The sequence below is a fragment of the Leopardus geoffroyi genome, chromosome D1, assembly GCF_018350155.1.
Source record: "Leopardus geoffroyi isolate Oge1 chromosome D1, O.geoffroyi_Oge1_pat1.0, whole genome shotgun sequence".
Lineage (NCBI taxonomy): Eukaryota > Metazoa > Chordata > Mammalia > Carnivora > Felidae > Leopardus > Leopardus geoffroyi.
Genome location: NC_059329.1, coordinates 108,503,797 through 108,527,129, shown reverse-complemented (window position 1 = coordinate 108,527,129; position 23,333 = coordinate 108,503,797). Strand labels below are relative to the sequence as shown.

General features: G+C 51.6%; 1 protein-coding gene across 3 annotated transcripts; it reads right to left on the bottom strand.

The window, feature by feature from the left end:
• On the bottom strand, positions 1 to 23,270 carry LOC123601942 (solute carrier family 22 member 20). 3 transcript variants are annotated; one of them, XM_045485907.1, is made up of 10 exons: positions 22,286 to 23,270; positions 22,107 to 22,210; positions 20,510 to 20,664; positions 18,014 to 18,182; positions 17,382 to 17,505; positions 16,159 to 16,274; positions 8,319 to 8,533; positions 8,023 to 8,131; positions 7,625 to 7,828; positions 1 to 563 (listed from the first exon to the last, which is right to left on the bottom strand). In XM_045485907.1, exons 1-10 carry the CDS (start codon positions 22,658 to 22,660, stop codon positions 467 to 469), a joined length of 1,668 nt encoding a protein of 555 aa, XP_045341863.1. In that variant the 5' UTR covers positions 22,661 to 23,270; the 3' UTR covers positions 1 to 466. The 3 variants fall into 3 exon arrangements, with proteins under 3 accessions (XP_045341863.1, XP_045341865.1, XP_045341866.1); XM_045485909.1 differs by having other exon boundaries at positions 17,433 to 17,505; XM_045485910.1 differs by lacking the exon at positions 1 to 563 and having other exon boundaries at positions 7,666 to 7,824.
• Positions 23,271 to 23,333: the final 63 nt, after the last annotated feature.

Here is a 23,333-nt window from a genome sequence, read left to right as displayed (position 1 = left end):
CACAGGGGAAGAGAGCTTTAATTGCATATGAGGCCAGAAAGAGGAAAGGCCACATGAGTGGAGCAGAATGGGTTCTCAAGAACAAGCCGGGTGGGGCTGTTCCAGGGACAACCAGGGGCAGAAATGTCAGCCACCCTAACGCTGCCAAGACGGTGTTTTGAGGTGGGATAAGAATGAACAGAGGTCTTAAGGGGGCGGATTCAAGGATGGAAGGGAAAACAGTTCCTCCTTTGGTGCCTGGGCATATTGCTCTTGACTTTCTGCGTGTTTGGGACGCCAGTTGGCTGCTGCTGGTCGGTTTTCTTCCAGTCGCCACAGCTCTGGTTTGTAGGCAGCTCTTTGGCACGGACTCGCCGGGCCACCACGGTCCTTGGCCAACCTCACCCCTGATCATTGTCAGGAAAAGCCCCAGCGGTGTCTAAACACCAAAGAAGGTGCGGCCAGCAAGCTCCAGGCTCTTGGCAGCTTAGATGGTTTCTTTGAGGGGAGAAGCTCCCAGCTGCTGGAGAGAAATTTCTTCTGTCTTCTCTTCTGCATCCTCCTTGCGAAGACCTTGTCGGACTCTGTTGAAATGAAAAGGCAAATGGAAAAAATGAAGCGGAGAGGCAGAAAAGAAGGGGTGAGAAGCTTTCAAAGATAATTCCAAAAAACCCAGAGGCACACATTCTCCAGATCCAACTGCTACAATGGTTAGGCTTGCTCAATATCACTTTTAAAAGTCATCTTATGAGCAACGATGACCAGAGGCAGCCTGTTGTGTGACCTGAAGTTCATGGTCTTCTTTCTTTTTTTAATGTCTGAAATACAATACAGTCAGGGTTAAAAACATGCCGGGGTCAGCCATGCAACTGGTGTTCACCATGGAGGAGAGGGCAGCAGGAGGTCCCAGCTAACCAATGGCCTGGGCTTTGGCCTTGGTGGAGCGCCAGACCTCTTGCTGCAAGGCTGAGAGCCCATCCCCCACCCCTCCCCTCTCTAAGCTCCCAGTACCAGTGGGAGAAGCTCCATGGAAGGTCACTGATTGGATCCTTGGTACTTTGTCCGGGCCCTGATGCCTCTCATCTGGGTCTTTCCAAGATCATGGCAGGCTTTAAGGGGCGTCAGACCCTTCCCTAGCTTCTAGGCCCCCAGAGGGGCTACCCTGTGTCTGGGAAACGACTTAACTGAATGCTTATAAATGCTTTCCTTGTGTGCCTCTCCCCCTTAATTACCAAAGAAAACCTGCTCAATATAGACAATTTGAAGATAATTTTTATGTTGAAAAAATTTGTTTAAGTTTTATTTATTTAAGTAGTCTCTGCACTCAACTTGGGGCTCAAACTCAGTCCCCCGAGACTGAGTCACGTGCTTTTCTGACTGAGCCAACCAGACACCTGGAGATAATTTTTAAAATGTAAACCAGCTAGGAAAAAAAATTAAACGTCACTCATACTTTGAGGCAACCACTGTCACCATTTCAACCTATTTCTTTCTCTTTTTTGAGCCCCTATTTCTTTGTTGTTTCATTTGTTTCTTTTTTGTTGTTTAGTTTTGTTTATTTATTTAAGTCATCTCCACACCCAGCGTGGGGCTCAAACTCATGACCTTGAGATCAAGAGTCACATGCTCTACCAACTGAGCCAGCCAGGCACCCCTCGAGTCTCTATTTCTGGACATAATTAAGAAACTATCATAATTATTTTAATATACTATTTAACCGTATATTATAAATATTCCCATGCCCTTAAAAACTCTTCACCAACATAACTTTTAATTATTGCACAATATATCATAATCTATTTAAATTGTTGGAGATCTGGAGAGTTGACATGTTTTTCCTGATACATCAAGCATGGTGATGAATAGCCTTGTAAATAAACATTTATGTCACATACAATGGCCACATTTCAGCTTATTTCCTTAGGGCAGAATCCTGGAAATGTCATTGCTGCTTAGAAGAATATGAAAAATCTTCCATCTCATGAACAGCAATGCCAAAGAAACTTCCAGAAAAGTTGCAGGACTTTCCTCCTTCCTGTCCCTACATCTTAATTGACTACTACTATGTTTCCATTTTTTTTTTTTTCCTTATTGGGTATTTTATTTTATTTATTTATTTATTTTTAATTTTTTTTTTCAACGTTTATTTATTTTGGGACAGAGAGAGACAGAGCATGAACGGGGGAGGGGCAGAGAGAGAGGGAGACACAGAATCGGAAACAGGCTCCAGGCTCTGAGCCATCAGCCCAGAGCCTGACGCGGGGCTCGAACTCACGGACCACGAGATCGTGACCTGGCTGAAGTCGGACGCTTAACCGACTGCGCCACCCAGGCGCCCCATTATTGGGTATTTTAAAATGACCTCTCCCCTGTTTTAATTTGCATTTCTTTCATTATGACTGACCTCAATACCTCTCTTCTGTTTATTTTCGATCAGCATTTCCTTCTTTGTGAATGTGATGGTCTTACTTAAAAGGGTTTTTTGAACAGGGTTATTAGTCAACTGTTCCCTTGCTGTGTCGCCCCCAGAATCTGGGGCATAAGTCCAACTGGGTCACAGAGGTTGACCCAACCCCACACCAGGCATTTAGGCCATTCTGAAGAAACACTAGTCTTGTGATTCATGAAGGATCTGGCAACTTACATAGAAATAATTTATTTACAAATGGGTTTTCGTCAGCCTGTGAAGTGGAGGAAGTTCCCTTCCATCGTTACTCCGGGAACCAGCATTAGAAGGTATGTTGCAGGGAATCCCTCTCAGCTTGCGGCCATCTTGGAGATGGGTAACTTGAACCTTGGACAAGCCATTTTCTTCTCTTAATCCTCGACACCCAAGGCCTGTGACCAGCACTCGTAATTATTTGATGAGATTAGAAATTGAGGAAAACGAAATTGGCTGAGGAGTTCTTGAATTCTTATTGTCTCAAATATCAAAAACTCCACTCGACTGACTCATGAGAGAGGCTATCTCTTGTCTCTGGTTCCCCAGCATCACTATTTCCTACCAAATCAGAACAAGTTGAGTCGTTTCTGTCTCATATTTGGTTGGAAGGGAATTGCCAAGAAGAGCTCCTTACAGGTTCCTGAAGAAGCCCATGAACATACTGGATGTGGATCTAATTATAAGCCCCTCAGAGGTTCTAAAAATCTTAACTACAAGGAGTCCTATGGCTGATGGAACAGGGTATCATTGTCTATGAATCTTCTCGGGGGAGATATTGCCCCCAGGGGGCAACAAGTGGTTCTTGGTACAGGGGAGGGGACAAAAAATCTGAGATATTACAATGGCTTGTGGTCTTCCAAAGGGTCACGGTTCGTGAATAGATACACAGTATATCTGTGGCATTAAAATGTTATTGGGAGGGAGGGGGTGTGATTAGGGGAAAAAAATGTGTATACAAAAAGGTCTCTGCAGTGGGGGTGGGGGTGATAATGTAGAAAGGTCTAAATTCCTAAACCCAAGGCCCCATTTAGGCTGAGATTTACTAATGCAAAGGAGACAGAAAGGGTTTTTAAAAATCAGATCACATCAATCCCTTCCTCCAAGTCCTGCGGTCGTTTCTCTACTGATTTAAAAGCCTAAATTCTCAGTCATCTCTAGGGCTGCCCCTGCCCCTCTCCAGGCTGGCCTTTCAGGTTCATCACTCAGCTCCTCCCAGCTCTCTGGGACTTCCAGGGGCTTTCACTGGGTGTTCCCTTTTCCAGGAACACACGCCTTCCCTTCTCAGCCTGGCTCATTCCATCTCTCTCAAATCTAGGGGCATCCCCAACCACTCAATTATTCTCTCTTTAAAAAAAAAAAAATTTTTTTTTAACATTTATGTTATTTTTGAGACAGAGAGACAGAGTGTGAGTGGGGGAGGGGCAGAGAGAGGGGGAGACACAGAATCCGAAGCAGGCTCCAGGCTCTGAGCTGTCAGCACAGAGCCCGACGCGGCGCTTGAACCCACGAACTGATCATGACCTGGGCCGAAATCGACACTTGACCGACCGACTGAGCCACCACCCAGGCGCCCCTCGATTATTCTCTCTTAATTACATATTTATTTTTGTGTATTTGTTCTCTATGTGCCTCTCTTAACTCTGAAACCTCCAAGAGGGCAGGGATCACATCTTTTTTGTTCGCTCTACTCCGACACTGAGCACTGTGTCTGGCACATAGTAGGAACTCAGTGAATAATAATTAAATACATAGATCAGATGTCAAAAAGCCTAAATTAAACACCAGCTCAAATCTTTGACTTCCAGAACTCTCCAAATCTCCCTGTGTCCTCCACTCTTCTTGGCTCACTTATGGCAGGGCTCCATCTGGACGTGCCCTTGCTTGGTGCCTACTCGAAAGCAGGCTTTGTTGCCCCAGATCTGGCTGTTTCCTCCTTAATAAGTCACAGGCTTCAATTTTGTGTGCAAAAGTTCATATGAAATGCAAATAGACTTTGAGTGCAGCTAGTCTGCCTTTTGGCATGGTTACACTCGCTCCAGGGGAAGGATAGAGGGATGTGAGGCTGGAGGAGTGGGGAGGCCAAGGGGATTGTCCTTTATCTATTTAGGAGAACAGCAGCCTGTGCCATCGAGAATATATGGAAAACTTTTTTCCCTTCCCCTCCTGAACAATTCAGCCTTCAAGCCATTATGTGGGAAGGGAGTTAAATATGAGAAGGGAGAAACTGGCGGTGGGGGGTGTCAGATTGAGGTTGGAGGTAATGGTGTGAGCTCATCGTTTTCAGTATGATCTCTGGATATAGAAAAACAGATAGACAGGTGTGTGATCTATATGTATATTCATATATTCGCCACTTCTGTTCCCTGAGAGGGCTTGAGAGTAGAAAGCCCCCAATAACGGTGAGCCCCTCTCACCTGGATCTTGGCTTCTAAATACCATTCTCTATTAAATGAACCAGGACGCTCAGAGAAATGGCTGCTCCCAGGACAGCTACAGGGAAGTGATGAGCCTAGAATATCTGGTTGTGCCAGAAAACAGGGACGTGCTTAAAGAATTTTAAGGGAACACAGAAGTCAAAAGGGTCCTGCTGGTCAAATCTGGAACAAGTTGAGCAATCAAAATAAACAGGGTATAGGGGCCCCTGGCTGGCTCAGTCGGTTAAGCATCTGACTTCGGCTCAGGTCATGATCTCGCGGTTCGTGGGTTCGAGCCCCACATTGGGTTCTGTGCTGACAGCTCAGAGACTGGAGCCTGCTTCAGATTCTGTCTCCCTCTCTCTCTGTCCGTCCCCCACCTGAGCTTTGTCTCTCTCTCTCTCTCAAAAATAAATAAATTAAAAAAAAAAAAAAAAAAAAGAAGTCCAGGGTCAGACACTTAACTGACTGAGCCACCCAGGCGCCCCGAGAACATCCTTGTTCTAAGGAAATACACACACGAGTCTTTGGGAGAGATGTCTCAATGACTTTCTCTCCTGTGATTCGGACAAAAAGTTCCTTGTCTAGCACAGCAACATTTGTTGAGCTTAAGAGAGCTCCCTGCATTTTTGGAGGTCACTCAGTTGTCCACACTCCTGGCAGGACCAACTAGGTCAGATCCAGTCAGCAAACTGTTGTGGGAAAAATGGCTTTGTTATCAACTTTCATAAAAATTAAAACTATTTTTAGTAGATGGTCTCCATTATTTTTTAGTTGTTGGTTCATATCCATAACAACCTATGGTAGTTTTAGAATAAATGTTCCTGGCAGGATCAAAGGAAGCGGTGTTACCCCAGCTAGAATTTCATTTGGCATTGGTGGGATTTCTCTATAGCCAGGGAAAGCAAAATGTGATCTTAAACATGGCCGGGATCAGAACCATCGCAGTAACATCAGGGGAGGGCACTTCTCCGGCTGCATTTTCATGTACTTGGGTCCCTCAGGCAACATCTCAGAACACCTGCAAACAGGCTCTGGCTTGGGTTCCCGACAAATATTTACCCAGCATCTGGGGCGTCTGGACCTACATGTGTAGTGTGGGTGGGAATTAAACAGGTAGAGAGCATGGGGAGGAACATTCCAGACAGAGAGAACAGCCTCGGTGGCGTCAGGGGCCAGATCCTGGGAGCCTTGTAAGAGGTCAGATTTTTTTTTTTTTTTTTTTTAAGATTTCAGATTTTTAAAAAATGTTTTTATTATTTATTTTTGAGAGCGAGAGAGCTCCAGTGGGAGAGGGGCAGAGAGAGGGGGGGGGGGGCAGAGGATCCAAAGCGGGCTCCGTGCTAACAGCAGCCGGCCTGATATGGGGCTTGAACCCACAAAGCATGAGATCATGGCCTGAGCCAAAGTCGGACCCTCAACCAACCGGGCCACCCAGGTACCCCGAGATTTCAGATTTTACCTTTAATGTAAAAAGGTGCCAGTGAAGGGTTCCAAGGAGGAATGGTGTGTTTCTTTACATGGCAAGCCTTTTGCACTAGTTGCCGTATGAAGAATAAAGTGGAGCGGCACCTGGGTGGCTCAGTTGGTCAAGTGTCTGACTCTTGGTTTTGGCTCAGGTCATGATCTCACGGTTTCGTAGATTTGAGCCCCTCGTGGGGCCCTGCACTGACAGCACAGAGCCTGCTTGGAATTCTCTCTCTCTCTCCCTCTCTCTCTCCCTTGGTCATGCTGTCTCTGTCTCTCTCAAAATAAGCTTAAAAAAAAAAGAAGAAAGTGGAAGGGACAGGGGAGGCTATGAGGCTTGTATAGTTATCTAGACCAGGAGGGGGATGGTCACAGGGGTGACAGAGATGGACAGGTTCTAAAGACATTTTGGAGGCAGAATTGGCAGGACCTGCCAAAGCATATGTCCTTGTCCTTGATCTATGTGAGTCCAGCCCTAGGCCATGGCTCAGGTTAGATGTAGGATGCTCACGGGGGATTATTTTTATTTTTATTTTTTTTATGTTTATTTATTTTTGAGAATGAGAGACACAGAGTGGGAGCGGGAGAAGGTCAGAGAGAGACGGAGACACAGAATCCGAAGCAGGCTCCTCCAGGCTCTGAGCTGTCAGCACAGAGCCTGATGTGGGGCTCAAACTCACAGACCGCGAGATCATGACCTGAGCCGAAGTCGGAGGCTTAACCGACTGAGCCACCCAGGTGCCCCCACCCTGGCACTTTTAGAAACATCGTCAAAGACATTGTCACCTTACTCGGTGACCTCTCTAAGGAGATCATTAGAGACATTTCATCTGGTGCCAACTGTTGAGAAAAGTTTCACTTTCCCCAGAGAACTGGTATCACTTTTTCTCTCTGACAGTAGGACAAAAGTCATTAACGGGCTCTCCCTTTCTGTTGCCAGGAATCTCTGAGCCAAATCTGAAGGCCACCACGGCAGCCACACGGGCCTGTCTTTGAGTCAGGATGTGATACCTCCCCTCCCCACAAACTGCCATCCCTGCTCCTCTGCCCCGCTTTACTTCAGCTCACGTTCCTGCTTTGCCTGGCCCACGGTTTATTCTGGGCTCTGTTTTGACACTGCTTGCCGGCTCTGTCCTTGTTGGACGCTAAGCCGAGATCCCAGACACAAGCGTAGGCGCGGCCTACACGAGTCTCCCAGTACGGCCCCACTCACCATGACATCGTAGCAGCCGCAGGAGGACACTCGTTGCCCCGGGTTGTGTCACGGGGGACCTGGGCCTGTCTGGCCACCCCCACCCCACCGTGCCCAGAGGCTCCTCACCTCCTCTCCATGGCCTCGATGGTCTCCACCAGGGGCGCGTTGCGGGTCTCAGCCAGGAAGCAGACAGCCAGGCTGGCCAGGATCGAGGTGGCCCCGAAGCCCAAGGGCGGCAGGATGGTGCTGAACTCCCCAAGCGTGGTGACCAGGGGTGCAGTCAGACCCCCAAAGCGGGCACTGACCGAAGCAAAGCCCATCCCCATCTGCCTAGAAAGTGTGGACCGGTCAGTGGCCATGGCCCAGACCTCCCAGAGGGCTGGGAGTGCCAGGGCCTGGGTGCCAGGGGGCAGAGCAGAGAGGAGAGGGGGTCCTGCTTCAGCAAGCCCAGCAGGTGTCGACCTGGAGCTCCCGGGCCTTCCAGGTTGGGGCAGGTGCTGCTCGGCTTCTCCCCACGCACCCACCTGATCTCTGTGGGGTACAGCTCGCCCGTGAACAGGTACACGCAGATGAAGGAACTGGCCAGGCAGCCTTTGCCGAGTGCCGCCTGGGCCATGCGCAAGGCCTGCATGTCTGTAGACGGGGGAGGCAGAGCAGAGGGTCGGGGGTGCTCGGAGCCCCAGAGGGGATCAGGGAGGCAGAGGGGGTAGTGGTGGGAGCAGGGCGCTCGGGAGGGGCTGGGGCATGGAGAGGAGGCAGAGGGTGAGGCTTGGAGCCTGGAAAGGGGGGAGGGAGGCCGGGAAGGTGAGGGATGGCTCACCTTCTGGCACAAACATGTTCGCGATCACCATGAGCCCCGCCAGGAGGAGGAAGGAAGCCACTGTGGCCCGGCGGCCCACGTAAATCATGGTGGTGGTGGCTACCAGCATGGCCGGGATGTCTATGAGCCCAAACAGGACCTGGACCAGGTATACGCTGAGTCCAAACTTCTGCAGGTCTATGGCCAGCCCGTAGTAAGCCAGGGAGTTGGAGAACCTGGGAGAGGCAGCAGAATGGTCCTGCTCCAGCCCAGGGTTCACTGTTCTGGACCCGGGGGACAGCACACGGGATGAAAGACACAGGACTCCTCTCTCGGGGGAATATCACCCGACTTCCCATTCCCCGCCACCAAATCCAAGTCTCTGACTTGAGTCTTAGAGCCCTGGTCCCTCCCCCCGCTTGCCTGCCCAGCCACCTGCTCCCCCAAGCCCGTGGGCTCTGGAATGTGAGTGTTCTCCCCTGTCCCCTCCACCTCCAGCCCTCAGTGGCTGATCTGAGCTTCACGTCTAAGAGCTGGAGGGGGAAAACGAGAGCCTTCCAACAAGGCAAAGACTCCACAGGACCCCCACCGCGTCTCCCAGTGTTTACTGAGAGATCGGCACCTGAAGATGGGCTGCTTCTGGCAAGGGGGTTTACGGCCAATCTGACAGCAAAGGGGGGTAGAGTTCCCACACCTGGTGGGGGTGGGGTGGGGGGAGGGGGGGGTCTCCGCGGAAATTTACGACATCCCTGAGGCAGAGTCTCAAAGAGACATTTCTACATACGTGTGCATAGCTGCGTGATTCACAACAGCCGAAAGGCAGAAGCAACCCAACTGTCCATTGACAGATGAGTTGAGACACAGCGTGTGGTGTATGAGGCCAACTACTCAGCCTTAAAAAGGCAGAAATTCTGGCACGCCCTGGGTGGCTGCTTCGGTGAAGCGTCTGACTCTTGCTTTCGGCTCAGGTCATGACCCCAGGGTCGTGGGATCGCGCCCCGCATCAGGCTCTACACTGGAACATGGAGCCTGCTTCAGATTCTCTCCCTTTCTCTCTCTCTCTCATCTCCCCGCCCCCCCCCCCCGCACTGTGCCTCTCTCCCCGACTTGCGCACTCTCTCTCTCACACACACACACAAAAGGGAGTAAATTCTGACACGTGCTCCAACACGGATGAAGCTTGAGGTGAAATAAAACAGTCACAAAAAGATAAATACTGTACGTTTCCGCTTCCCCGAGGTCCCCAAAGCAGACAAAAGTAGAGACAGAAAGGAGAACGGCGGTTGCCAGGGGCCGGGTGGAGGGAGAACGAGCGCTTGTTTAATGGGTTAAAACAGAGTTTCAGTGTTGCAAGGTGAGGAGAGTTCTGGAACACAGCAATGCTGAACTGCACACCCACAAACGGCCAACATGCTAAATTTTGTTACGTGTATTTTACCATACTTACAAAAAGCGAAACAAAACAAGGTCCAGAGGAAGGGGGGTTGGGGTTGACGACCCTCATGAAGCCCTGTGGGTCGGCCTGGTTTTGCTTCCGGCGGACCACATGCTGACGCGGCCTCAGGAGCGTATGGGGAGGGGAGGTGGGAAAACAGAATCCGGCGGTGGGCTCTCCCAAGCGGGCCTGGCATCTGCCCCCTTCCCCCGACGACGGAGAAACGCCTACCATCCCTTCCACCCACCCCAGCCACAGGAATCAGGGGAGGTGGAGAAAAAGCAAAGACGCTTCTGGAAAGGTGACACGGTAATTCTTGTTGGGCAGGTCTGAGGGAGTCCACGGGAAATCCGGGTCTGATTTCTCCTCCCAGGTGGAGCTGAGAGGCAAGGCCGCCAACATATTATTTTGAACACTCTGGAAAGCAAACAAACCCAGGATAAAACACCCTGTGGCTCTTAATACTGAGGGGAAGGCAGCGTGATGTAGGCTTTGTTTGCTATGCTTTATGATTTATGTATTTGTTTATTTATTTTTTTAACGTTTATTCATTTTTGAGAGACAGAACAGAGCGTGAGCGGGGGAGGGACAGAGAGAGAGGGAGACAGAATCCAAAGCAGGCTCTGGGCTCTGAGCTGTCAGCACAGAGCCTGACGCGGGGCTCGAACTCACTGACCACGAGATCATGACCTGAGCCGAAGTCAGACACTTAACCGACTGGGCCACCCAGGCGTCCCTGTTTGCTTTAGCGTAGATACTTTGACCTTGGAAAGACCAATTCTGCCTCATCAGTCTCCTTACCTGCCTGGACATCAGGGGCATTGCTCGGACCCCCTCTCGATGTCCTTCTGTCCCCACCCCGTCCTCCGCCGACCCTTCCCTTCTGGTGGGCTCCTCTTGCCTCGGCTTCCCGGACGCTGAGCCCTCATGCTCTCCTTCCCCCTCTGTCTGGTATTTCTCTGTCTTCTTCCCCCTTCCTCGTTCTCTCCGGTGTACATGTTCCTGCCTTTCTTCCTTCACAGCATGGAAATAAATGTTCCACCACGTCCGGGCACACGGCCGTGAACAAGATGGACGCGGCCTGCCCTCCCGGGACTTCCGGTCTGGTGGGGAGACAGGCATTCTGGGAAGGAAACCGCGCTCCTCTCCCCATCGTGGAAACAACTTTGTCACGTTATCCAAACACAACACAATTATCCTTCGTGTTTCCCTGCCTTGCCGTCTCCTGAGCGAACACTGGGGCTCCCTTCCTAATAAGGCCTCCAGAGCCCCTGGCCTCCTTTCTGGCATGGTTTTGGCAGGAATGTGGGGCAACCTGGACCCCAAGGACAGCAAGGAAGGGCTCAGATGAGGACAAAGACTCTCATGGAAAAAGCCCTGTCCTCTCACTTTCCACCCCTCTCCTCATCTCCCCTCCTCTGCCCAGGGGTCTGCTGCAAGGCCATACCCCTCCCCATGGCATTTCGGAAAGGCTCTTGTATTTCAGGGAGGGGTCATGGATGGAGCCTGGCTGTCTAGCAGCTTTTTTTTTTTTTTTTTTTTTTTAAGTTTATTTATTTGGAGAGAGAGAGCAGGGGAGGGGCAGAGAGAGAGAGAGAATCCCAAGCAGGCTCCGCGCTGTCAGTGCAGAGCCCGATGCGGGGCGCGAACTCACACACTGTGAGATCACGATCTGAACTGAAATCAAGAGTCGGACGCATAACCGGCTGAGTCGCCCAGGAGCCCCCATCTAGCAGCTCAGTATCTCTGTCCCCCTCCAACCATAACAGTTTGCTCTTTATCATGCGCCCTATTTTCATCTTGGGGTAAGAATGACTTTCCAAGGGTGGGGAAGACAAAGGCCTCATCCCTGCTCCCTTATGTGAAACCAGTCTAGAGTCCGACGACCCCAAATGATATTTTTCTCCTCGTGGCCCCTGACACCACCACATCCTGTGTCATCAAAGATGGTGAACCTTGGGGCGCCTGGGTGGCGCAGTCGGTTAAGCGTCCGACTTCAGCCAGGTCACGATCTCGCGGTCCGGGAGTTCGAGCCCCACGTCGGGCTCTGGGCTGACGGCTCAGAGCCTGGAGCCTGCTTCCGATTCTGTGTCTCCCTCTCTCTCTGCCCCTTCCCCGTTCATGCTCTGTCTCTCTCTGTCCCAAAAATAAATAAACGTTGAAAAAAAAAAAAGATTTTAAAAAAGATGGAACCTAGAAAACTCTGGACTGGGTCACATGAGGCTATGATGTCAACAGGAAGAGGAGGGGCCCAAAACAAAGACAAAATTCTTACTTGCCTCCTAGTCATCTTATCACTTAAGAAATGATGAGGGGTTTAGGGGTTCTGTGGGAGGAACTGGGGGCAGAAACCAATTCATACACTTTCTCTTATCTCGTATCACGTAAGGTAACAGTCAGTCTCCTGGGATTAGGACAGGGATCGATACTACTCATCAGTTAACTATATACAGACAGAACATATGATTAAATAAATATAAATATATATTTATATTCTGGGTAGAGTTTTTGTCGGATGTTGGTTTTTTTTTTTTTTACATTTTGGAAAAAGTTTATATTCACAGAAACTTTGAAAAGTTAGATTAGACGCCTTTGGGGGGGGTCGTTATTCAGCCCCCCACAAGCAGTATATTCATACAGTGGAATGTTACACAAGGAAAATAACTAAGTTATATCCTGCAACCTGGAGGTGCCTCACAAACATGATCTTGAACAAGAGAAACTCGTTGCAAAAGAGTACACGCTGGGGGCGTCTGGGTGGCTCAGTCGGTTACGCATCTGACTTTGGCTCCGGTCATGATCTCACAGTTTGTGAGTTCAAGCCCCGCGTCGGGCTGTGTGCTGACAGCTCGGAGCCTGGAGCCTGCTTCGGATTCTGTGTCTCCCTCTCTCTACCCCTCCCCTGCTTGTGCACACGCTCTCTCAAAAATAAAGAAATCAACCTTAAGAGAGAGAGAGAGAGAGAGAGACCAAAAGAGACTCTTAACAATAGAGAACAAACTGAGGGTTGATGGAGGGAGGTGGGTGGGGGATGGGCTAGATGGGTGATGGGCATTAAGGAGGCCACTTGTTATGATGAGCACTGGGTGTTGTATGTAAGTAATGAATCACCAAATTCTACCTCGGAAACCAATATTGCGCTGTATGTGAACTAACTAGAATGTAAGTAAAAATTTACAAAAAGTATTGCAAAGCTGCTATGTGCCATGAGCTGGATTCATACAACACTGTACAGATATTTACATGTGTGATAAAGTTATTAAAAGTCAGCAGCACGGGTGCCTGGGTGGCTCAGTCGGTTAAGCATCCGACTTCAGCTCAGGTCACGATCTCACATTTAGTGGGTTCAAGCCCCGCGTCGGGCTCTGTGCTGACGGCTCAGAGCCTGGAGCCTGCTTCTGATTCTGTGTCTCCCTCTCTCTCTCTGCCCCCTCCCCCTCTCATGGTCTCTTTCTCTCGAAAGTAAATAAAACATCTTAAAATTTCTTAAAAAATTCTAATCTTCACAAGCAACCTATGTGGTAGATACTTTTATGACATCAATGTTACATATGGGGAAACTGAGGCACAGAGAGGCTAAGTAACTCGCCCGAGATCACACAGAGAGTAAGCGGCAAGAGTTGAGATTCTAATCCAAGCGATCGGGTTCCAAGTCCCGCCTCTTTTGTTTTTGTTTTATTTATTTATTTATTTATTTATTTATTTATTTATTTTATTTATTTTTTTTAACGTTTATTTATTTTTGAGACAGAGAGAGACAGAGCATGAACAGGGGAGGGGCAGAGAGAGAGGGAGACACAGAACCGGAAGCAGGCTTCAGGCTCTGGGCCATCAGCCCAGAGCCCGATGTGGGGCTCGAACTCACGGACCACGAGATCGTGACCTGAGCTGAAGTCGGACGCTTAACCGACTGAGCCACCCAGGCGCCCCTTGTTTTATTTTTTTTTATTTTTTTTTTTATTTTTTTTATTTTTTTTTTTCAATGTTTATTTATTTTTGGGACAGAGAGAGACAGAGCATGAACGGGGGAGGGGCAGAGAGAGAGGGAGACACAGAATCGGAAACAGGCTCCAGGCTCTGAGCCATCAGCCCAGAGCCTGACGCGGGGCTCGAACTCCCGGACCGCGAGATCGTGACCTGAGCTGAAGTCGGACGCTTAACCGACTACGCCACCCAGGCGCCCCCCTTGTTTTATTTTTTTAATCGAAGGACAGTTGAGTCCTGCCTCTTAACCAACACACTGTACTGCCTGTATGTTTCTGAGCTGTTTGAAAAGAAAATATTTTTCTCAATGAGGACGCTGTACTTTTTATCTAGGAAAAAAGCCAGCGAAGAAAGAGAAATGCAAGTTAACAGAAAGCATTTACAACAGAAGTTTGTGAAAGTCCACCAGTTCCCAGCACTTAACCTTCCTCCCGAACCTCCCCACCCGCTGACAGAAAAACCATCTGGGCGGCCCGGTCACTAGCTGTCCACGTTACTCCCTTTTAACAGAAATGGGCCTTAGCTTATTCTTCCCAGAGGGATCCAAGAGGGGACTTTCAACCCTGGAACTTTTTGGTTTCTTTGTTTTTTGGTTTTTTAAGTAGGCTTCACACCCAGAGTGGAGCCCCACGTGGGACTTGAACTCACGACCCTGAGATCAAGACCTGAGATCAAGAGCTGGACGCTTAACTGACTGAGCCACCCAGGCACGCCCACCCTGGAATTTTTAATTTATGATGTTTCTTTCCAGTGGGAAGAAGACAGGAAAGTTGGAAGCTCGCAGGCCAGGGGAAAGCCTGGGTCAGCTGGGTGACCGCGGTAGGGCGTCCCTTCCCTGACTTGGGTTCCAAGGAGTTCTCTGGCTGCCCAGAGCCAGAACTGCCCCACGGGCAACACTGTTGGGGCAGAAGCCCTCTCAAGGTCCAGAGTGGTGGACCATTCCACATTTCCAATGCACAGCAGATACAGTTCCAGACTTAAATCAGAGAATAGAATCTACCTGAGCGCTTAAACCCCAGCCAGGTGTGGGGTTACGTGTCCAAAAGTTGTGTTCTCTCTCTCACTCTCTCTCTTTTTTTTTTAAACACTTATTTAGTTTTGGGAGAGCGCAAGCAGGGAAGGGGCAGAGAGAGGGGGACGGAGGATCCAAAGCGGGCTCTGCGCCGACAGGCTGACGGCAGCGAGCCTGATGCGGGGCTCGAACTCACAAACCGCGAGATCGTGACCTGAGCTGAAGTCAGACGTTCAGCCGACTGAACCACCCAGGCGCCCCCAAACGTTCAGTGCTCAAAAGGACCTTAGGGGTAGGTATCTAAGTAGAAAATTGTGGCACCAGGAGGCTGGCTGGCTTGTTCAAGGTCACCCAGGGAGTCTGTCTTCTATCACTGCCTGGCTGGTTCCCACTAAACCCGAGGGCTGGTTCTGCTCCGGAGAACAGGTCATTCATAGACTGTGTTCCCTACTTCACAAATATCCCTACTTCACAGTTACTATTATTCTGTCAAGTGAAATGACAATGGTCCCCTCCCATTTTTTAAATCAGCTCCTCATCTGAGGATTTGCCAGCTTCCAGTCTGTGCCAAGGGGAACGGATCGCTTTTGTATTTTTACCCATTAAAAGAAACTTTTTTTTAATGTTAATTCATTTTTGAGAGAGAGAGAGAGAGAGAGAGAGAGAGAGAGAGACAAAGTACGAGCAGGGGAGAGGAAGAGAGAAAGGGAGACACAGAGTCTGAGGCTGGCTCCAGGCTCTGAGCTGGCAGCACAGAGCCCAATGCGGGGCTTGAACTCATCAACCGCGAGATCATGACCTAAGCCAAAGTCAGACGCTTAACCGACTGAGCCACCCAGGCGGCCCTGTATTTTTATCCTTTTTACATCTTCAGGCCCATCTACACAGCTGCTGTGAATTTCTTCCTGCTCATGTGGCAAACTCCACAGCCATTTTGTAAAATCCCCCTAAATGCCATTTCCTGCACGAAGCACTCAGCATCCCCAGCCAAGAGAACTGCCATAAGGACACTTGTCATACCTCATAGACATTATTGTTTCCCTGTCTGTCCTCTTCTGGACCCACAAGTGTTTTTCTAGAGTGGGACACTTCCCAGAATCTCCTGGAGAGCCCCAAGGGCATATCAGGATGGGACAAGGTGCATTTGGGAAAAGCCGTGTGGGTGATTTCAACAGGTGGCCCTCCACCAAGGTGAGACCCACTGCCCAGATTTGGGGTCTCTAGGTCAGCCCAGATGTCTCATCTATGACCACATGTCAGCGCCCAGCAGAGGCTCAGAGGACCCTAGAGAAAGAGTATGAAACAAGATTGAATTCACAAGGCTCACCTGCCTGTTACGTTAAGAGTATTTAAGAACAGACTTTGGCAGTGGGGATAAAAGGCATGTCCCAGCCTCAGGTCAAAGACTTGGGCTTGAGAACATCACCTACCAGACCACCATGAGACAGCACGTGATCTTTCGGATGGCCGGGGTTCGGAAGAGGTCCAAGACTGAGTTGGAGGGGCAGACACTTGCTATTTCACTCTGGATGTAGGAGCTCACCACCTGGGCAAGGAAAGGTTGATCAGCGGAAGGGAAGGATCTGGGATCCTATCTTCCTGCCAGGAGTCCCTTCATCTGTGGAGAGGAAGGTCAAGGTTGAGTTCTCTGGCAAGACGGCTGTTTCTAGTCTCCTCTCTGTCCTGAGACCAATGGCCCTCGACAGATTGTGTCCCGAGCTTTAGAATGAAGCAGAGGCTCTCATGCGAGTTCCAAGACTCCTGAGCTGCCTGCTGCTTAGGCTGAAATAGCCACCTGTGGTTCAAGAGAGACCCTCACGCCTCACTTCCGGTAGAGGATCTGAGATTGGCTTGGCCAGTGGTCAGGGGTAGGGGTTTCACGTGGTTCTGCCACTCGCCACCGTGTGTGTTCTTAGGCAAATGACGTGAGGCATTCAAACTTCAGTTTCCTTATCTGCTACAGTGACGATTAAATGAGATTATGGGGGCACCTGGGTGGCTCAGTGGGTTGAGTGTCGGACTCTTGATCAGGTCACGGTCAAAGGAGGGTGGATCAAGCCTGCTTAAGATTCTCTCTCTCTCCCTCTGCCTCTTTCCCCCACTCGTGTGCTCTCTCTCTCTCTCAGATTAAATAAATAAATAAATAAATAAATAAATAAATAAATAAAACTATGTACCTTAGCATGGTGCCTAGCACGGGGCTCGATAAATGGTACTTAATTTATAATAACTGGTGACTGTCTTATAAATGGTAATTATCTTATGAGGGTATTTATAATACATGGTACTTTTATTATTGATTCTTCGATAATTTCATTTTATGATTTCTATGTTAATGTTTTCATTTTATTTTGTTATTGTATTTAAGTTTCAGCGAGGCGTCGATGGGAATGGGGTCCCCCCCCGCCCCTCCATTGCATAGAGGGATGGCCTGATCAACAAAGCAGTTAAATTATTTATCTCGGACCACACAGCCGTTCGATGGCGATCGTTTTGGCCAGACCGGAACTCATCCTACTCTGCTAATTCCGCCGCCTCTCCACCTGGATGGTGGACGAGTCCTGGAAAGCTACTAAATCCTGGTACATCTTGAGGCCGGCCACCAGCAAGATGAGAAATGGTTCCTACTCTTCCTTGCACCCTTGCTGCCCACCTCTTTGGTCAGCCTTTCCCCTTCCTCCATTCTCCCATTCATAACAGCCACCTTCCGAAGGTTCTCCACAGCTAGCTGGGACTTGCCATGGAGCAGGAGCCATCGGGATGACTCTGGCAGCCACCTGTGACCGAAAGAAGGACGAAGAATGGCAGCGTTGAGCGGAACCCAGTCTCCAGACCCAAGTACACCTTCGTTCCCCTTCCTTCGGACCCTGAAAGGTGACCTCTCCTGCTGCCTGCTGAATCCGGAAGACTGGGACGTGCCAGCTTGCCTTTTTCAGCGCGCACCAGACAGGGAATCCCTGAAGGGCATCTAGTAACTGCCACACATCCAGTTTTGAATCTGGTTCTGACGCTGGTGTGTAGCTTAAATGAGGCACGGGCCCTCCCTGGGCTGTGCCTCGGTTCCCCACTGGTTGTGAGTTGCAAAGGAACTGATGAGGCAAAACCGCTGTAATATTCTGGAGCCCCACGCGAGTGTAAGGGATTTTATTGGAGCTTCCCGATAAGCCACGGGCCGTACCTGTGAGCCCATGGCCTCCACAGGCATCGACCCTCTTTCGTGGGTCACCGCATACCCCAAACTTGTCATCCGCCCCACGCCCCACGCCCCTCTCTGTCAGGACATACCAAGAATAGAGGAAGAAGATGAGGAAAGGAACAGAGACAGCAAACTGTAGCCACCGCCAGGGGCGGATCACGTATGCCACTCCGGCCAGGATGAGCTGACCCAAGGTAAAGGAGTACCCCAGCAAGACCCCCGCCACGGTCCGGCCCCGGGTGGGCATCCACTCCACGACTGCAGAGAAAAGCAGGACAGGATCAGTGGGACTCATAGCCCACGGGGTTGTCTCATTCACCTGTGCCCTTTATAGGGACTCTGTGGACACCTGAAATTTTTCCCGAGATCTACTGAGACACAAGGAGCACCAAAGAATCAGACATAACCAATAAAACCACAAGGATGTTAGGAAAAATCACGGCAGATTTTTTTTTTCAATCCTAGAGTCAGGAAAGGCTTTTCTAAGAAAGTCACAAAACCCAGAAGCAACCAAAGGGAAGATCAACAAAACTTGACTCTATAAACACAGGAACGCCTGAATATAAACAAACACAAACAAACACCATAAGCCAGGTCACAAGATCAGCAAACACAAGCAAAGGAACAAAAAATTTGCAACTCAAATTACAGATAGAGGGCGAATTTCCCTAACATTGGACCGGTTCCTACAAATCCATAGGAAACGGAAGAAAAGGCAAAACAAACGAACAAAAAACAGGCAAAAGATGTCGATGGTTGGTAGGAAAGGAAATAGAATGGCTCTTAATTACATGATTGTTTTGTAAACAGCAAAACTTGGGAACAACCTACATGCCCATCTATGGGGGACTGGTTGAATCATGCACGCTTGTAGAAGGCAACCACAACAGATTAACGAGGACACGTCTTCCCCATGAGCAGCCAGCTCCTGTGTCCATCGTGTGTCCAGGCCATCAGCAAATCCTGTTGCTTCCACGGGCAGAATCTAGCAGAACCCCTCTTGCTTCCTCCTGCTACCCCCTGGCCCAAGCCCGTCTGCAGCCTGCTGACCGGCACGGGAGCCCCGGAACTGGCCCCCACGGGGATCCTGGCAAATGCTAAGCCAGATCCTCTCCGCAGCTCGGGATCCTGGAGTGGCCCCCGTCTTGCTTAGAGTGAAAGCCAAAGTCTTGTAAATGGCCACAGGGCCTAAGGGTCTGCCCCCCAACTCCCTGACCTCATCCATCACCACTCCCCTGCCCCCTCCCCACCCCGTGCTCTGCTCCAGCCACAAGGACCCCCTCCTCTGGAGCCCACTAGAAACACACACCCCTCGGGGTCTTTGCCTGGAATGTTCTTCCCCCCAGATAGCGGCAGATGCCCTCCCTCCCTCCTGCGAGCTTTACTCAGTGACCCCTCTCAGTGAGGACTTTCCCTGGCCACTGCCCCCTCCCTCTGCCCCCCACCCCAAGCTTATTTCCTTTGCGGGCTTTAATTTTCTCCTGTAGCACTTATCACTTTCCAACATACTATATAATCTACTTATTTGTGTTACTATCTTTCTTCCTGCACAAGAGCACGGGCTCCACGGGAGCAGAGATCTGCCTTGTTCGTTGCTCGGTCTCTGGTGCTTAGAGGAGCATCAGGTACACGGCGGTGCATGTATGTGTGTGGGGAGGGGTGTGTGTATATGCGTGCATGTGTACGTAGGGGTGTGTGTGTGTCATAGAGGCGATTCTAGCATGAGATGGGCCATGCATGTCCATTCCTGCCTTCAGATCCCACGGGCTGTGGCTTGACACCCCATCCCGAAGGCTGAGGCGAGTGGGCTGGGATTTGCTGGGATCCTGAGTGAGCTCGTGCAACCTTCGATGTCCTGATTCAGGGAGGGGGGCTGTCAGGTGCGCCGGCCTGGCACCTCCCGGTTCTCCAGCCCCAAGATCTCCCCCACCCCTGAAACGAAAGATCCATTCCGTCTTTGGCAGCCGTCTGGATCCCTCAGACCCTCCCTGGGCCTGTCCCGGGACCAAACTAAGTCATCAGCAGGTGCGCCGGGCCAGAGCCACCGGGAGCTGCCTGAAACCAGCCTGGAGTGAGGACGGACCCTGTTACTTCGGCCTGGACGGGGGGTCGGGGGGGAGACATTCCCACTTGGCTTCCAGGGCGTAAGGTCTCCACCATGGCGCTGTGGAGTCACCACCTTTGCGGCCTGGGTGAATCCTGCCCCTTTTGGAGCCACATAAGCCCCGCAGCCTTGGGGGCCACTGTATCTCACCTCCCTTCTGGGTCCCCGCCCTGAGCCCACAACGAGTCTGGCATACAGTAGGCGCTTACTAAGTGGTTATCGTTGACTTATTCACACAGGAAATAATTCAACCCTCTCAGCATACAGGTGGGCAAATCGAAACCCAGGGTCCACAGCTCACTGCTGACAGGGCCATGGTTGAGAGCCCAGGTCACCCAAGAACCCCAGGCTGGGGGTTCTGAGTGGAGGTTACTGGGTGAGACTCCCAACACAACACAACAGGAAAGACTGCACTAATAGGGCGGCCATCCCCCCTTCCACGAGCCCCCCTCCCCGCCAGCCCCTCCTCGGCCGGACTCACCCAGGGAGAGGGAGTTGAGGATGATGCTGGAGAAGGTCATGCCCATCAGGAACCGGAAGACACAGTAGGCACCGAAGGAACCGAAGTATGCCGTGGCGGCCCCTGAAACTGCCAGCTGCAGGTAGGACCAGACCAGGGGGCCCTTGCGGCCCAGCCTGAGCCAGGCGCCGGGCACGAGGTTAGGGTCGGAGGTGGCAGCAGCAGGGAGGGCAAGAGGAAGTGCCCCCCAGGCCCCTCCCTCATAACAGAACATCCGCTGGGCCCCAGGCCCTGGAGGCAGAGGTTGGTCAGGGAGGGAGAAGCGTGGTGTGGAAGAAAACTGAAGACGCAGAGATGTATTTCCTCTTTGGCCCCTTCATTCGAGGAGTATCTCTGGCCCCCCCCTCACCTCCTAATCTTCAGGCTTAGGGAAAGGCAGGGATTCTGCCAAGGTCCAGAGGCAGGCCCAGCAGGTGGGGAGAGGGTCCCCTGCGCGAACTTCTGGCTGGCTGGAGGCCTCACCCCGGAACTCACGGGCCACTGGGAGCAGGACCCCCGGGTCAACTCTTCATGGAAACTGGTCATGTTGGGGAGGCCAGGGTGGGTTGGGGCCTTGTCACATCACAAAGGGGTCAAAGTTCAGGGTTCAGGGTAGCAGGGTTATCCCAGTCTGGTTCTGACACTGCCCCGTTTGTTCAGTGAGGGTCCAGGGCCAGAGTTTTCTAGCTGGGCTGGGAGGGACGCAGGCCATCAAGGGGGTGGGCAACATTTCTTCTCCACACACCCCATGATACACTCACTCATTCAGTCATTCATTCTTTTTGTGGAGGAGGGGGAGAGAGAGAGGGCGGGGGGGGGGAGGGGCAGAGCGAGAGGAAGACACAGACTCCCGAAGCAGGCTCCAGGCTCCAAGCCATCAGCACAGAGCCCGACGCAGGGCTTGAACCCACAGACCGCGAGATCATGACCCGAGCTGAAGTCGGACGCTTAACCGACTGAGCCACGAACGCTCCCCGGGGAGGGCTCTCTCTAATGGAATACGCAGAGGCCTCGAAGTGAAGAAAAAGCCGGTCACAGAAGCATGCGTGGGGTGGGCCAGCATTTGTATAATGAAGGTGGGACACAGCAGGTGCCCACGTGTCATGTTGGCTTGGACTGCATAAAGTCATAAACTATCGCTGGTAGGATGCACAGAAACCAGACTGCCCTCTAGAAATTACTGGACGGCGGGGCAGGAGTGGGAAAGGGACACGTCCCTGCATGCTCTCTCCTACCTTCTGGAATTTTGAACCGTGCGAATGTGTTATGTATACACAAATAAGCCTCAATAAAGGAACGTTAGGGGCACCTGGGTGGCTCAGTCGGTTAAGCATCCGACTTCAGCTCCAGGTCAAGGTCTCACGGTTCATGGGTTCAAGCCCCACGTCGGGCTCCGTGCTGACAGCTCGGAGCCTGGAGCCTGCTTTGGACTCTGTGTCTCTCTCTGCCCCTCCTCCACTCGTGCCGGCCTCTCACTCAAAAATAAATAAACATTAAGAACTGTTTTTTAAAAATACAGAAATAAGAAAAATTAATGAAGAGGCTCAGGTGGCTGGGACCCTCCTCCCTAAAGGCTCACCTGTCTGCAAGGCCACCAAACACAATGGCACCCACCAGCACGCCGGCCATGTAGATGGACTGAGCGAGGTCGCGGAGGGGGCGGGCCTCACACACCAGATCCCACTGCAGGGGAGAGAGGGACGCTCCAGCCTCGGCCTCAGGCAGCAGCCCGCCACCCCGCCCCCGGCCTCCACTGACCTCCATCACGATAGTGGACGGGAAAACGCTGCGGTCATAGACCCAGCCGTCCCTGCAGCCCTCCGTGGCCGCCCCGCGGACAGACGTGTTGGGGCTCAGGAGGGCCCACTGAGGCTCCTTGAAGCGCCGGCATGGCTCGGGGTCCCCCACATGGTCCAGGGGTACGACGGCCCTGAGCCAGGCCCCCGAGTCGTTGGTGGCGGCCGCGGTGTGGTTGGCGGGGCCTTGGCAATGGTGGCGAGGCACGGCAGCCGTGAAGTTCTGCAGGAAGTTGTGACAGGCCAGCAGGCTGCAGGGCAGCAGCAGCAGGCCCGTGTAGACGAGCTGGAAGCGACCCACTCCGCCTAGGCGGTCCAGCAGGTCTGTGAAGGCCATGGCCGCGGTCCTGGACTACAGCCCAGCCTGCTGGGGCCTTATGTAAAGGACGGGGCCCTGGGAGGTGGAGGAACAGGCCCGGGGTCAGGACCGCAGATGCCCCGTGTCTGGCAGGTCGGAGGGATCCAATTACACCTCACAGGAGGCCTCGAGTGTCCCCAGGTCTGCAGGCCCCCCGCCCCCCGGCCCTTTGTCCTCGTTTCTCTTAATCTCACTTCCCAGTTCGAAGACCAGGGGTCCCAGGGCGCCACCTCACAGCGCACTGCCCACCGCTCAGGTCTGCAGGCCCAGCCACCGGACCCCTGCCTTCACCAGGAGGACCCCAGCAGTAAATGGGGCACCATCACCACGCTCCCCTTTATTCTGGAGGCCTTTGTGAGGCATCCTCAAGAACCCGATTCCAGCCTCGGCACATGGGATCCAGTCCCTGTCCCCCAACCCTCAAGAAGTCAGGGGCTGGCTGCACAGGAAAGCCTGAGGTGGGGGACCAGGGGAGAAGTCCTTTAAAAATGCTCATACAGGGCAGGGGCGCCTGCGTGGCTCAGTTGGTTAAGTGTCCAACTTCGGCTCAGGTCATGATCTCGTGGTTGGTGAGTTCGAGCCCCGCATCCGATTGAGCATCAAAGCACAGAGCCCGCTTCAAATCATTTGTCCCCACCTCTCTCTGCCCCTC